The 16,894-nt window shown below is 44.0% G+C and overlaps 1 protein-coding gene across 1 annotated transcript in view; it reads left to right on the forward strand.

Moving 5' to 3' along the window:
• The window catches only part of LOC139464968 (ATP-dependent RNA helicase DHX8-like), a 30,806-nt gene that overhangs the window by 11,977 nt on the left and 1,935 nt on the right, over positions 1–16,894 (forward strand). The window contains exons 12-21 of the mRNA XM_071246606.1: positions 1,015–1,196; positions 2,126–2,320; positions 2,882–3,067; positions 5,499–5,585; positions 7,824–7,947; positions 9,313–9,635; positions 10,834–11,127; positions 12,483–12,611; positions 13,506–13,702; positions 15,850–16,029. Coding sequence (XP_071102707.1) covers positions 1,015–1,196; positions 2,126–2,320; positions 2,882–3,067; positions 5,499–5,585; positions 7,824–7,947; positions 9,313–9,635; positions 10,834–11,127; positions 12,483–12,611; positions 13,506–13,702; positions 15,850–16,029 — 1,897 coding nt within the window. The remainder of the gene's footprint in view (positions 1–1,014; positions 1,197–2,125; positions 2,321–2,881; positions 3,068–5,498; positions 5,586–7,823; positions 7,948–9,312; positions 9,636–10,833; positions 11,128–12,482; positions 12,612–13,505; positions 13,703–15,849; positions 16,030–16,894) is intronic.

The raw sequence follows: 16,894 nt of genomic DNA on the forward strand, positions 1-16,894 counted from the left end.
TGTGTGGCAAAGCTCGAATAAATTTGTGAAACATAAGATTAAAAAAGTGTGGCCTTATGACATTACAGGGCTAATGTTGCCTCTTCATTGGGTGAACAGTGAGTAAGTGTATATTGACTTGATAACACCCTGGCTGAATCAGTATTTGACCCTTGAAGGGGCAAGAAGTAGACGTGAAATGTTGCTACAAACAATAAAGAAGTTGTTATCCATAAAAAGTCTAGTGTTCATATGTCATGTTTGGGACCGTGGTCTAGTGGTAGAGCGTATGCCAGGAGAGCGGAAGGTCCGGGTTCGATCCCCGACCTCGTCATACCAAAAGACGCTAAGAGATGCTACTTGTTGTTACCCTGTCTGGCGCTCGGCATTAAGGGGCTAGAGCAAGGACTGGTTGGCTCGGAGTCAGTATACTGTGTCTGAGTGGGGTATTCATGTTAAACTGAGACATGGTGTCTCAGTGGGTTAGCACTATAAATCGGCATCAGTCCGGACTAGTACAAGCAGCCACGCACGTGCATGCACGTCGCTATATAAGTGCAATAATCTTGGACGCGATGTTAAACCCCATTTCACCTCACCACCTCACCTCATGTTTGGCTTTGTAGAAGGCATGAGTCCTTATCAAACAACAAGGGTTCTATTCCTCCATAAACCTTAGACATAGTTTGACAATAAAAGTCTGCCCAAAGGTACTATGCTTTCTACACTAACATTAATAGAACAATCTGTTCTAGGGCAATTATGGGTACAATGTGTGAAGCCCATTTCTGGTGTCCCCCGCCGTGATATTGCTGGAATATTGCTAAAAGCGGCGTTAAACCATACTCACTCACTCACTCTAGGGCAATTACCATGGTTACATTCTGAAGCCAATGACAAATGTATTTCGTTTCTTCTAATTATCACATCCTTTAATATCCAGGGAAATGTGTATAATGTTTTATTTGTAGACATAATTCAAGACTTGATAAACATATGTTGAGGATGGCCTTTTGACTGTAAATATGTGTACAGGTGATGGACGAAAGCTGGCTGCGAACATGCGTGGTGTGGGGATGGCCCCGAACGACGTCCCTGAGTGGAAGAAACACATCACGGGGGGCGCTAAGGCGTCGTACGGCAAGAAGGAGAAGAAGTCCCTCCTGGAACAGCGGCAGAGTCTGCCCATCTTCAAGCTGAAGGACGAACTCTCCAAGGTAAGGGAGACAACTCTTGAGCTGATCCACTAGATGGAAGGGGAATTCTGATGGTGTCACTTAAAATATAAAAATGACCATTGATTGGCTTTGCAGAATCCTTAATTATCAAGTGTATTATTATGTCTCCATTTTTATCCTGGACCATTCACTGCTATAGCTTTGTGTTGAGCCGTATACGAATAGTATAACTCTAAAAATAGCTGTCCAATCTAATTACGTTTATAACGAACACGCTTTTAATGAACTGACCGATATAACAAACTTAGTTTTTAGTCCCGGCCATTTGTCGTATTCCTTATAACCAGACCGCCTCCGTGGTCTAGTGGTAGAGCGTCCGACCGGAGAGCGGAAGGTCCAGGGTTCGATCCCCGACCGCGTCATACCAAAAGACGTTAAAAGATGGTACTTGTTGTTACCCTGTCTGGCGCTCGGCATTAAGGGTTAAAGCAAGGACTGGTCGGCTCGGAGTCAGTATACTGTGTCTGAATGGGGTATTCATGTTAAACTGCGGCATGGTATCTCAGTGAGCTAGCACTATAAATCGGCATCAGTCCGGTCTAGTACAAGCAGCCACACATACACACACACACACGTGCATGCATGTTGCTATATAAGTGCAATAATCTTGGATGCGACGTTAAACCCAATTTCACCTCACCTCAAGTTCAGACTCAAGTATTTTTGGGCCACTGTCTTATGGTTTGAATACTACTTAATGTTCTGAGGCAGTGGTGAGGATAGTGGTTAAAGCATTGGCTCGTCGCCCCACGATTCCCCACATGGGTACAAAGTGTGAAGCCCATTTTCCAGTGTCCCTGCTAAAAACGACGTAAAACCAAACTCACTCACTCCCTTAATTTTCGGCGTCAAGCAAACTAACAAATAAACAAAACAAATTGAAATTAACAGATGTAACTTGTCTGCAGGCGGTCAATGACAACCAGATACTGATCGTGATTGGAGAGACTGGTTCAGGGAAGACAACTCAGATCACACAGTACTTGGCTGAGGTGGGCTACACCACGAGGGGGAAGATTGGCTGTACACAACCCAGGAGAGTGGCAGCCATGTCGGTGGCCAAGCGAGTATCAGAGGAGTTTGGTTGCCGTCTCGGACAGGAGGTCAGTCATCTGCAGTTTCAGACATGCATCTTTGTTGGGTCTAAGACCACTTTGCACCAAATAATACCTGCTGACATTATTGTCTTTTAACTTTGCCTTAAGGGGGCAGTGGGGTAGCCTAGTGGTTAAAGCGTTCGCTCATCGTGCTGAAGACCTGGGTTTGATTTCCCACATGGGTACTATGTGTGAAACCCAGTTTCCAGTGTCCCTGAAGTGATATTGCTGGAATATTGCTAAAGCGACCTAAAACCATACTCACTCACTCACTATAATTTTGAGGAGGATAAGTAAATATATTTTATGTTCTAGAGTATTGAAAATCTTTCCTCACATTTTCCTGATATATTTATGAGTTTGTGATTATTACACATTTCCAGTTTTGTTCATTTGGCAAACATTGATTTTTCTGACAATCACAAAATTTGATTATTTAAAGATCACTGTCATACAGCTAGAATAATGCCAAGTGCCTCGTTAAACAACAAACCAAGAAAGATGCAGATGTGACCATGTCCCATGTCAGCAGGAGTTTGTTCACTTGTCCTGACTGTTTTTGCACAGGTTGGCTACACCATTCGTTTTGAGGACTGTACGAGCCCCGAGACGAAGATCAAGTACATGACAGATGGTATGCTGCTGCGAGAGTGTCTGATCGACCCTGACCTTGTCCAGTACTCCATCATCATGTTGGACGAAGCCCATGAGAGGACCATCCATACGGATGTCTTGTTCGGACTTCTTAAAGCTGTGAGTCTCCTTGAGCAGCATTGTTTCAGAACCTGGGGCTAGGGATGTTACCGGGACTGTAACAATGGTTGTAACAAGGGCTTCAACAAAGGCTGTAACAAGGGCTTTAACAATGGTTGTAACAAGGGCTTTAACAAAGGCTGTAACAAGGGCTTTAACAAAGGCTGTAACAAGGGCTTTAACAAAGGCTGTAACAAGGGCTTTAACAAAGGCTGTAACAAGGGCTTTAACAAAGGCTGTAACATGGGCTTTAACAAAGGCTGTAACAAGGGCTTTAACAAAGGCTGTAACATGGGCTTTAACAAAGGCTGTAACAAGGGCTTTAACAAAGGCTGTAACATGGGCTTTAACAAAGGCTGTAACAAGGGCTTTAACAAAGGCTGTAACATGGGCTTTAACAAAGGCTGTAACAAGGGCTTTAACAAAGGCTGTAACAAGGGCTTTAACAAAGGCTGTAATAAGGGCTTTAACAAAGGCTGTAACATGGGCTTTAACAAAGGCTTTAACAAAGGCTGTAACAAGGGCTTTAACAAAGGCTGTAAAATGGGCTTTAACAAAAGCAGTAACAAGGGATGTAACAAGGGTTGAAACAGAGGCTGTAGCAAGTACTTTAACAAATGCTGTAGCAAGGGCTGTAACAGAGTCTGTAGCAAGGGGTGTCACAGAGGCTGTAACAAGGGATGTAACAAGGGCTGTAACAAAGGCTGTAACAAGGATGTAACAAGGGCTGTAACAAAGGCTGTAACAAGGATGTAACAAGGGGTGTAAGAAGGGTTGAAGCAAGGGATGTAACAAAGGCTGTAACAAGGGTTGAAGCAAGGGATGTAACAAAGGCTGTAACAAGGGTTGAAGCAAGGGATGTAACAAGGGCTGTAACAAAAGCTGTAACAAGGGCTGTAACATAGGCTTTAACAAGGGATGTAACAAGCGATGTAACAAGGGCTGTAACATGCTGTAACAAGGGCTTTAACAAATGCTGTAGCAAGGGCTGTTACAGAGACTGTAGCGAGGGATGTCACAGAGGCTGTAACAAGGGCTGTAACAAGGGCTGTAACAAAGGATGTAACAAGGGATGTTAGAAGGGCTGTCACAAAGGCTGTAACAAGGGCTGAAGCAAGGGATGTAACAAGGGCTGCAACAAAAGCTGTAACAAGGGATGTAACAGGCTGTAGCAAGGGATGTAACAGGCTGTAACAAGGGCTGTAATAGGCTGTAGCAAGGGATGTAACAAGGGCTGTAAGAGTCTGTAGTAAGGGATGTAACATAGGCTGTAACAAGGGCTTTAACAAGGGCTTTAACAAAGGCTGTAGCAAGGGATGTAACAAGGGCTGTAAGAGGCTGTAGTAGGGGATGTAACAGGCTGTAACAAGGGATGTAACAAGGGCTGTAGCAAGGGATGTAACAAGGGCTGTAAGAGGCTGTAGTAAGGGATGTAACAGGCTGTAACAAGGGATGTAACAAGGGCTGTAGCAAGGGATGTAACAAGGGCTGTAAGAGGCTGTAGTAAGGGGTGTAACAGGCTGTAACAAGAGCTTTAACAAAGGCTGTAGCAAGGGATGTATCAAGGGCTGTAAGAGGCTGTAGTTAGGGGTGTAACAGGCTGTAACAAGGGCTGTAACAAAGGCTGTAACAGAGGCTATAACAAGGGCTGTAAGAGGCTGTAGTAAGGGATGTAACAGGCTGTAACAAGGGATGTAACAAGGGCTGTAACAAGGGCTGTAGCAAGGGATGTAACAGGCTATAACAAGGGCTGTAAGAGGCTGTAGTAACAGAGGCTGTAACAAGGGCTGTAACAGAGGCTATAACAAGGGCTGTAACGGGCTGTAGCAAGGTATGTAACAAGGGCTGTAAGAGGCTGTTGTAAGTGATGTAACAGAGGCTGTAACGAGGGCTGTAACAGGCTGTAGCAAGGGATGTAACAAGGGCTGTAAGAGGCTGTAGTAAGGGATGTAACAGAGGCTGTAACAAGGGCTGTAACAGGCTGTAGCAAGGGATGTAACAAGGGCTGTAAGAGGCTGTAGTAAGGGATGTAACAAGGGCTGTAACAAGGGCTATAACAAAGGCTGTAGCAAGGGCTGTAACAAAGGCTGTAACAAGGGATGTAACAACCAACATGACATGTTCAAGTAATACACACACACTACTATAACATTAGGACCACATTGTGAAAATTATCCTGATACAGTTAAGCTGATTTAAGTCCAAGCGGCAATAACAAATACCATTCCTAATATTACATCCTTTAGACAGACATAAAAGTTGAATGTTTCTTGTTTCCCTGCTGTGGTATTGTTGCTGGAATATTGCTTCGTGTGGAGTAAGACCATCTAGTTTTGGAAAACTACCCTTTCAACCCATCACAGTTGGAGTCCTAGGAATTGTCTATGACTCTTTGCAGTTTCAGTATAAAGATGATGTTTTGTCTTTACAGGCTGTGAAGAAAAGGCCGGAGTTGAAGTTGATAGTGACGTCGGCCACCCTTGATGCTGTCAAGTTCTCACAGTACTTCTTTGAAGCTGTAAGTCATCACTTTTAGGCAATACGTCCCATTAGTTTTACAAGTGCAGAGTCTGTGTGATGTGGGGGCAAGGGTGGCCCAGTCGTCTAAGGCGCCGCGATTCGCTGTGCAGAGTTGCGTCCCCTGGACACGCCAGAAACCTACGATCGTGGGTTCAAATCCCGGTTCGCCCCGATTATGTTTCTCGGTTTGTCAGCACCATACCCGCGCTCGTGGCTTTCACCGAAGTGGTAAACGTCTAAGACCTGCATAACTTTGGGCTTTCCTCCCACATTAAGCTGACACGCCGTAATATAACTGGAATACTGTTAAAAGCGGTGTTAAGCCAAACTCACTCACTCACTCATTCAGTCACTATGTGTGATGTAAGAGCTGGCTAAGATGGGAGCCATGATTGTGTCACCTCAGACTCACCTGGCTGGTTGTCAATTATCATTTAGTCATCCACTGTAATAGTATTGATGTTGAAGTGCAGGCTACAGGGACCTGGTTTCTGCAAAGCTTTAACACAGATGGTCATATCACTAAGATTGCTGTGTTGAGCGAGGCACTGGCATTCTATGATCAGTCCCCGCTGTATTCTGCGATTCTGTGGTGGCAGAATATTTGGCAGAAATGTGCCCATCTTTCAGAAAATCACATTTTGTGCAGAACTCTTGTAGAATTTTGCATTTATCTGCCGTAGAACACATGAAATACGCTGCAGAATTTTAACATGTGGATCGAAAGCTGGTTATGAACTTTATTTTTTCCTATTCAACTGTAAAATTGCTGCCTACAGTCATACAGCTGTAACATTGCTGCCTTCAGTCATACAGCTGTAACATTGCCATCCTACAGTCATACAGCTGTAACATTGCTGGCTACAGTCATACAGCTGTAACATTGCCATCCTACAGTCATACAGCTGTAACATTGCTGCCTACAGTCATACAGCTGTAACATTGCTGCCTACAGTCATACAGCTGTAACATTGCTGCCTACAGTCATACAGCTGTAACAATGGTGCCTACAATCTTACAACAGTAACATGGCTGACTACAGTCATACAGCTGTAACATAGGTGCCTACAGTCATACAGCTGTAACATTGCTGGCTACAGTAATACAGATGTAGCATCGCTGCCAACAGTCATGCAACTGTAATATTGTTGGTTACAGTCATACAGCTGTAACATTGCTGCCTTCAGTCATACAGCCATAACATTGCTGCCTACAGTCATACAGCTGTAACATTGCTGGCTACAGTCATGCAGCTGTAACATTGCAGCCAACAGTCATGCAGCTGTAACATTGCTGCCTACAGTCATACAGCTGTAACATTGCTACCTACAGTCATACAGCTGTAACATTGCCATCCTACAGTCATACAGCTGTAACATTGCTGCCTACAGTCATACAGTTGTAACATTGCAGGCTACAGTCAGACAGTTGTAACATTGCTACCTACAGTCATACAGCTGTAACATTGCTGCCTACAGTCATACAGCTGTAACATTGCTGCCTACAGTCAGACAGTTGTAACATTGCTGCCTACAGTCATACAGCTGTAACATTGCTGGCTACAGTCATACAGCTGTAACATTGCTGCCTACAGTCATACAGCTGTAACATTGCAGGCTACAGTCAGACAGTTGTAACATTGCCATCCTACAGTTATACAGCTGTAACATTGCTACCTACAGTCATACAGTTGTAACATTGCAGGCTACAGTCAGACAGCTGTAACATTGCAGCCTACAGTCAGACAGTTGTAACATTGCCATCATACAGTCATACAGCTGTAACATTGCAGGCTACAGTCATACAGCTGTAACATTGCAGCCTACAGTCAGACAGTTGTTACATTGCAGGCTACAGTCATACAGCTGTAGCATTGCAGGCTACAGTCAGACAGCTGTAACATTGCAGCCTACAGTCATACAGCTGTAACATTGCTACCTACAGTCATACAGCTGTAACATTGCAGCCTACAGTCATACAGTTGTTACATTGCTACCTACAGTCATACAGCTGTAACATTGCAGGCTACAGTCAGACAGTTGTTACATTGCTACCTACAGCCATACAGCTGTAGCATTGCAGGCTACAGTCAGACAGCTGTAACATTGCAGCCTAAAGTCATACAGCTGTAACATTGCTACCTACAGTCATACAGCTGTAACATTGCAGGCTACAGTCAGACAGTTGTAACATTGGTGCTTACGCTGTGTTATTGGTCATCTGCTTCTTTGTGCAGCCAATCTTCACGATCCCCGGGCGAACATACCCAGTGGAAATCCTGTACACCAAAGAGGCAGAGACTGACTACCTGGACGCATCCATGATCACCGTCATGCAGATCCACCTGACAGAACCTCCAGGTGAGCACTTCCACCTGGCTCCAAGTAGTGCTGACTGAGTGATTACACATAGACACCTGGTTCCAAGTAGTGCTGACTTAGTGATTACACATAGACACCTGGCTCCAAGTAGTGCTGACTGAGTGATTACACATAGACACTTGGCTCCAAGTAGTGCTGACTTAGTGATTACACATAGACACCTGGCTCCAAGTAGTGCTGACTTAGTGATTACACATAGACACCTGGCTCCAAGTAGTGCTGACTGAGTGATTACACATAGACACCTGGTTCCAAGTAGTGCTGACTTAGTGATTACACATAGACACCTGGCTCTACGTAGTGCTGACTTAGTGATTACACATAGACACCTGGCTCTAAGTAGTGCTGACTGAGTGATTACACATAGACACCTGGCTCCAAGTAGTGCTGACTTAGTGATTACACATAGACACCTGGCTCCAAGTAGTGCTGACTTAGTGATTACACATAGTCACCTGGTTCCAAGTAGTGCTGACTTAGTGATTACACATAGACACCTGGCTCTACGTAGTGCTGACTTAGTGATTACACATAGACCTGGCTCTACGTAGTGCTGACTTAGTGATTACACATAGACACCTGGCTCTAAGTAGTGTTGACTGAGTGATTACACATAGACACCTGGCTCCAAGTAGTGCTGACTCAGGGATTACACATAGACACCTGGCTCCAAGTAGTGCTGACTCAGGGATTACACATAGACACCTGGCTCCAAGTAGTGCTGACTTAGTGATTACACATAGACACCTGGCACTAGGGATAGAGACTCAGGGATTACACATAGGGAACACTGTGATAAGTCAGTCATGATCTGTGATTGATTTGAGACACGTTGCACAGTTAAATGAACACAGTTGTATATCTAATTAGGCCCTGGGGGGCACAGGTGGCCCAGTCTGACACTCCTTAATTAAGAATTCACTTCAATATTTCTGTGTATATGGTGCGGATTTACACAAATTGTGCCACCAGTTTTTTATGTATTTGACTCCAAAAAGGCAAAAACATATTGTCAATTCTTACAAATGAAAAAATCAACAATAATAACTTCACAGACTGCTTGTTTAATCATCAACACATACGAAACTCAAGACAACAAAACAAAATCAGAAACATTGTTCATTGCCATAATGCAAGGCTCCTCCCATTCTATTATCAGCCAATCAGGAAACAGTAGTCCATTAGTGGGCATGGCCAAATGTCCTTTCAGTTGATGGAAACATAAACGCAAAAATGTGCTTGGTTGGCCAACACAAAGAACATGGAATCACTTTCTAGTTATGTCAATCGCTCTGTTCTTCATCTCTGTCCACCATGATGCCTGACTGTCTCTGTACCACACAGGCGACATCCTGCTCTTCCTTACTGGTCAGGAGGAGATCGACTCCGCATGCGAGATCCTCTACGAGCGGATGAAGGCCATGGGTCCCGAGGTACCCGACCTCATCATTCTCCCCGTGTACAGCGCCCTGCCCAGCGAGATGCAGACCAGAATCTTCGAACCGGCGCCACCTGGATCCAGGAAGGTTGTCATAGCAACCAACATTGCGGAGACGTCGCTGACGATTGATGGCATTTATTATGTGGTGGATCCCGGCTTTGTGAAACAGAAGGTGTACAACTCCAAGACGGGCATGGATCAGCTGATTGTCACGCCCATCTCACAGGTAGGTGGGACGACATGGGGGAATGGGGGAAACAGTCGTTGTTTTCATGATTATTTCTTAAACTTGGCATTTTGTTGAATATTGAAAAACTGATTGTCGTATAGAGCTTTCTGTTTGGTAACAGTTTGTACTGTGATATTTCAACAATATTCAGCATGGAACTTCCTCAACATACCCATGTACCATATTCAAACACAAGGGTTCCTATAATAAGTTAACATCTGGGCGGCGTTATCCTAATGTTAGTAAGTTAACATCTGAGTGGCGTTATCCTAAAGTTTATAAGTTAACATCTATGCAGCGTTATCCTTATGTTAATAAGTTAACATCTGGGTGGCGTTATCCTAAAGTTTATAAGTTAACATCTATGCAGCGTTATCCTTATGTTGATAAGTTAACATCTGGGCGGCGTTATCCTAAAGTTTATAAGTTAACATCCATGTTGCATTATCCTTATGTTAATAAGTTAACATCCATGTGGCGTTATCCTTATGTTAATAAGTTAACATCTAGCGGCGTTATCCTTATGTTAATAAGTTAACATCCATGTGGCGTTATCCTTATGTTAATAAGTTAACATCTAGCGGCGTTATCCTTATGTTAATAAGTTAACATCCATGTGGCGTTATCCTTATGTTAATAAGTTAACATCTAGCCGCGTTATCCTTATGTTAATAAGTTAACATCTAGCGGTGTTATCCTTATGTTGATAAGTTAACATCTAGGTGGCATTAGGGGGCACGGTTGGCCCAGTTGTCTAAGGCGCCGCGATTCGCTATGCAGAGTTGCGTCTCTTGGGCACGCCAGAAACCTATGATTGTGGGTTCGAATCCTGGTTCGCCCCGATTATGTTTCTAGGTTTGTCAGCACCATACCAGTGCTTGTGGGTTTCACCGAAGTGGTAAACATCTGAGACCTGCATCACTATGGGCTTTCCTCCCACATTAAGCTGACACGCTGTGATATAACTGGAATACTGTTAAAAGCGGCGTTAAACCCAACTCACTCACTCACTCTGCGCAGCATTATCCTTATGTTTATAAGTTACGACTGGGCGTTAATAAGTCTAGGCAGTGTCTAGATAAGAATACTGTAGAAGAAAATCCAAAGGGAGACCATGACCCTGTTTATTTCCAACTCTTGTAACATTGTAACAAACACTGTAACACATTGTAACACATTGTAACACACATTGCAGGCCCAGGCCAAGCAGCGTGCAGGCCGAGCCGGGCGGACCGGTCCGGGGAAGTGTTACCGTCTGTACACGGAGCGAGCCTACCGAGACGAGATGCTGCCGACCAACGTCCCGGAAATCCAGCGCACCAACCTGGCCTCCACCGTGTTGTCCCTGAAGGCCATGGGCATCAATGACCTCCTGTCCTTTGACTTCATGGACGCGCCACCCATGCAGACGTTGATATCGGCCATGGAGCAGCTTCATGCCCTCAGTGCTCTGGACGATGAAGGATTGCTGACCAGGCTGGGCCGGAGGGTAGGTGGTCATTGTGTTAGATTCTATTGGTATTGTGTTATTGAGTGAGAGAGTTCACCTCACACCAAGGTCGGGAAGCAGTAGAGGGTAGGTGGTCATTGTGTTAGATTCTGTTCTTATTGTGTCATTGAGTGAGAGAGCTCACCTCGCACCAAGGTCGGAAAGCAGTAGAGGGTAGGGGGTCATTGTGTTAGATTCTATTCTTATTGTGTCATTGAGAGAGAGAGAGAGAGTTCACCTCACACCAAGGTCGGGAAGCAGTTGAGGGTAGGGGTCATTGTGTTAGATTCTATTCTTATTGTGTCATTGAGTGAGAGAGTTCACCTTGCACAAAGGTCGGGGAGCAGTAGATGGTAGGGGTCATTGTGTTAGATTCTATTCTTATTGTGTCATTGAGCAAGAGAGTTCACCTTGCACCAAGGTCGGGAATGGTGGAGGGTCATTGTGTTATTCTATTCTTATTGTGTAACCTGTGAAGATCCAGGGTAGAATAGGTCTTCAGCAACCTATGCTTGCTGTAAGGGGCGACTAATGGTATTGTGTGGTCAGGTGTGCTGACTTGATTGAAGCATGTCATCATATCCCAATTGTGTAGATCGATGCTCATGATGTCAATCTGACGGTCGTCATATAGCTGAAATATTGCCGAATGTGGCGTTAAACAACAAACAAACAAATCTTATTGTGTTATTGAGCGAGAGAGACGCTCACCTCACACCTAGGTCAGGAAGCGGTAGACAGCTGGTGGTGCACTGGTCACATGACACCACGGACACTATCCACGTATAGCGTGTCACAGCTTTCTGGCTAATGTTGAGACTTTTTTTTACTTCTTTGAGGACTCCCCTTCCCGAGGCAAGGGCGTTAACTGACTGTAAAAGTCCAGTTTCCGCCCTTGCTGAACTAGGCTGGAATTTCTGGGCTTGATCGAAGTGCATCAAATCATGTGAGCACCTTGATTAAAAACATGAAAAGATTTAGAAAATATCTGACGGTACACATACTTTGCAAAACCTGCAATCAACCAAAATCTGCAAATTGCTGGAGTATTGCTGACTGTTGCGTTAAACAGTAAACAGAGTTTGCAATATGATTACCTTGTTATCTAACAGTTAGAATTTTGGATAAGTAATAATGGTGATTGAGGCAGGTAGGGTTGCCTAGTGGTTAAAGTGTTCGCTCATCAGGACGAATACCAGGGTTCGATTCCCCACTTGGGTACAATGTGGTCATTTCTGGTTTGCCCTGCTGTCACATTGCTAGAATATTGCCCAAACAGCACAAAATCATACTGACTGACTCACTCCCCGAGTTTATGATAAATGGTAATTATTGTCCCCCCTCCCCATCCCCAGATGGCCGAGTTCCCCCTGGAGCCCATGCTGTCCAAGATGCTGATCATGTCCGTCCACCTCACCTGCAGCGACGAGATCCTCACCATCGTCTCCATGCTGTCTGTACAGAACGTCTTCTACAGACCCAAGGTAAGGAAGGACAGACGACAGGAAAATGTGGACATGGTGGACACACAAACTGGTCCAGGTGTCGACCCATGAAGATCCGCAGAAGCATAGGTCTTCAGCAGCCCATGCTTGCCGTAAGAGGCGACTATGCTTGCCGTAAGAGGCAACTAATGGGATCAGGTAGTCAAGCATGCTGACTTGGTTGATGCATGTCATCGTATACCAACTGCGTTGATCGATGCTCATGATGTCAATCACTGGATTGTCTGGTCCAGACTTGATTATTGACAGTCCACCATCTGATGGTGTTAAACAAACAGGGTTGAAAATGCAGTAAAGTTTATGCTTCACTTTTGAATCATCTTGAATTTTGAAAATACCTTGAACATGTGAAAAAAATAGTAATTTGACTTGAATTTTCATGCATTGTACTTAAAACTGAGCTTTAGAAGGTTGCGGTCAGTGCACATCATTTAACCACTGACAAGATTCTGTCCTAGGAACCTGTAATCTGTAACTATTTTACTCGCTATAATTTATGCAATACAGAACATTTATGTTGCTTTTTAATTTTATTTATCATTTATTAAAGGATGGGGGGTGACTTCGTCTTAGATATAATAAATGCCCAGTCCCTAAATAGTACCCGGTAAACCTTTTTTATTAGAAATAATACAACTGTGTCATGTGTTCATGCCCCCTCCCCACCATAAAGCTGTAATAAATTTGGCGACTCCCCCACTCCCCTCCATCTCTTTTGCTGAGTCACTTTTTCATGACATCCCCCCCCCCCCCCCCCCCCCTTTTAATCTGGGACTAGTGGACAAGCAAGATTTATTAAGGCTGGGTTACTGCACTGATGTGATCTCAGGCTTCAGGAATGTTATGGCTGTGTTTTAATCACCACTGTAACAGGACAAGCAGGCTATAGCTGACCAGAAGAAGGCCAAGTTCCACCAGCCAGAGGGGGACCACTTGACTCTGTTGGCCGTGTACAATTCCTGGAAGAACAACAGGTTTGCCAGCCCGTGGTGCTACGAAAACTTCGTTCAGATCCGGACACTCAAACGAGCGCAGGACGTCCGCAAACAGATGCTGGGAATCATGGACAGGTTTGAACTTTGACCCTTCTCTAGGATCACAACAGCCTAGCTAGGTCAATGTGCTGTTGGGGCTATGACTGTCATGGGTCTGTTTAAGTATGGTAGCTGTGAATTCACAATAGGCTGAGTGAGGTCGATGTGCTGTTGGGGCTATGACTGTTATGGGTCTGTTTAAGTATGGTAGCTGTTAATTCACAATAGGCCGAGTGAGGTCGGTGTGCTGATGGGGCTATGACTGTCATGGGTCTGTTTAAGTATGGTAGCTGTGAATTCACAATAGGCCGAGATAGGTCGATGTGCTGTTGGGGCTATGACTGTCATGGGTCTGTTTAAGTATGGTAGCTATGAATTCACAATAGGCCGGGTGAGATGATGTGCTGTTTGATCTATGACTGTCATGGGTCTGTTTAAGTATGGTAGCTGTGAATTCACAATAGGCCGAGCTAGGTCGACGTGCTGTTGGGGCTATGACTGTCATGGGTCTGTTTAAGTATGGTAGCTGTGAATTCACAGTAGGCCGAGTGAGGTCGATGTGCTGTTGGGCCTATGACTGTCATGGGTCTGTTTAAGTATGGTAGCTGTGAATTCACAATAGGCTGAGCTACGTTGACGTGCTTTTGGGGCTATGACTGTCATGGGTCTGTTTAAGTATGGTAGCTGTGAATTCACAATAGGCCGAGCTAGGTCGACGTGCTGTTAGAGCTATGACTGTCATGGGTCTGTTTAAGTATGGTAGCTAGTTCACAATAGGCCGAGCGAAGTTGGTGTGCTGTTAGGGCTATGACTGTCATGGGTCTGTTTAAGTATGGTAGCTGTGAATTCACAATAGGCCGAGCGAGGTCAGTGTGCTTTTGGGGCTATGACTGTCATGGGTCTGTTTAAGTATGGTAGCTGTGAATTCACAATAGGCCGAGCGAGGTCAGTGTGCTTTTGGGGCTATGACTGTCATGGGTCTGTTTAAGTATGGTAGCTATGAATTCACAATAGGCCTAGTGAGGTCGCCGTGCTGTTGGTGCTATGACTGTCATGGGTCTGTTTAAGTATGAGAGCTGTGAATTCTCAACAGGTCTTTTCTACAATGCAGTCTTAGTGCTAAGAAAATCGTAATTCCTACATTTAACCGCAGTCTTATGACTGTCGTAGTGCTTAGATTGCTAAGAGAAACAGAACAGTTCCACAATTTTTTATTAATCCTACAACTATCGTGTGTCTAATGTAAAGTATGGCAGCTACTATCATAATATTGGAGCTATGACTATCGCAATGGAGGACTACAATGGAGGACAAGATTGCTAGTTCTATTATAGGCCACTATAGATCTCTAAAGGAGGCTGAGTTTGTCCATTTAGTTTGTTAAAGGCTGCTTGATTGATGGAATCATTATATATAGACTGTATGTACTTCACATCATAAAGATATGTGTGGGTATTTAGAAATAAGAAGTGTGGCCCAGGTGATCCGTGTGTATGTTAATGATGCTAACACTGTACAAATAATGACTCTTGACGACGCAGAGCTCCAAAACACTTTTTGAGCAATTGAGTTCTGACTCTAGGGTTTCTATTTTAATTGGGTTATTACATTTTTCCTTGGGTAACCAATATTTTTTCACTCATCTATTCATCACTCTATTGGGTTTTTCACAAAATTAGTGAACATTTTAAGATTTAAAAAAAATAAAATAAAGTTTTAGATGTATGTAACTGTTTTAGATAGAAAGGCTTGACTCGAAAAGTAAATTTGCTCGTAATTGTGTTTCGGAAATTAGCTCCTTTGCACGCATACTGAAAAAGCTTCATCGGGTATTTAAGTGAGCTATTTTATAAATTTGAGTTTTTCATTTAATGCATGCATTTCTGTACGCAAGTTAATTGAAAGTAAATGGGTTTTGAATATTTTTGGAGGGTATTTTCGCAAATACGTGGTTTATCTGTAGCTCTGTGATGTCAATATGTGAAAACAAGGACTCGAGGACCCGACCCCTGAGGTGTGCCGGTCAGACTGCCGAAGGTAGTTAGGTTCAGAATGTATTGTTTCGTCACATGTTGTGGATTAACCAATTGAATTGCAAGGTTCTTAATACAGTTATAACATTTGGGGATATTATTTGTTACTTCTTAATTATGAACCACAAATCCTACCCTCTCCTCCTGCAGACATAAGCTGGATGTGGTGTCATGTGGGAAGAACACGGCGCGGGTACAGAAGGCCATCTGTTCAGGTTTCTTCCGCAACGCGGCCAAGAAGGACCCACAGGAAGGCTACAGGACGATAGTGGACAGCCAGGTGGTGTACATCCACCCCTCCAGTGCCCTCTTCAACAGACAGCCTGACTGGTAAGTGGGGCATGAGGTCGCCGAGGTCTGGGGGTCATGGAAACAGCCTCTGGTCCAGCGGATAGAGCATCTGCCCCGAGATTGGGAGGGTGTTGGTGGTTTGATCCCGGCCGCGTCATAGCTAATGCAGCTATAAGATGGTATATATACGGGTGGCCCAGTCGTCTAAGGCGCCGCGATTCGCTGTGCAGAGTTGTGTCCCTTGGGCACGCCAGAAACCTATGATTGTGGGTTCAAATCCTGATTCGCCCCGATTATGTTTCTCAATTCTATCACCACTTACTTTATGGGCTGTAACAATTCACCAATACCTATGATGATAACGATCGATACTTAGGTACACACGATACTTGAATTGTCATAGAAAGAAACTAAAAGAGTTACGTGCCATAATGGCAGAAATAGCACATCACCACCTGTAAGCATGGCAGAACACGTGGTAGCTGAGGATTGTTACATTTAATAACCATCCCTTCATTTAAACCTGTTTTGTTCTTTTGGTTTTCTTTGTTAAAGATTTTCAGATATCAATACGTAAATGTATGAAGAAAGAGGTTTTAGAGCTGTTTGTCAGTGATTTCATCTAATCTTACCATAGCTTAAAAAAATAAAAGAACTGTTTTTTGAAAATATAGTCGGGTGGGCGGTGTCTTTTTTTTCCGGGTTGTTCAAACTAGTATGTGACTAATAAACAGTTGTGTACAATCAACCTGGGAAAGGGCCTCGCTACATAAAAGTATTCCTACATAAATGTATTCCTACGTAAGTAAAATACAGGAATACAGTATTTGACTACTGTTGGACTGATGTTTTTGTGTAAAAATCGAAATAAAAACAAAATGTGCGTCCAACTTTATGATGATGC

This window comes from Haliotis cracherodii, unplaced genomic scaffold, assembly GCF_022045235.1.
Source record: "Haliotis cracherodii isolate W230 unplaced genomic scaffold, xgHalCrac1.p SCAF_17, whole genome shotgun sequence".
Taxonomy (NCBI): Eukaryota; Metazoa; Mollusca; class Gastropoda; order Lepetellida; family Haliotidae; genus Haliotis; species Haliotis cracherodii.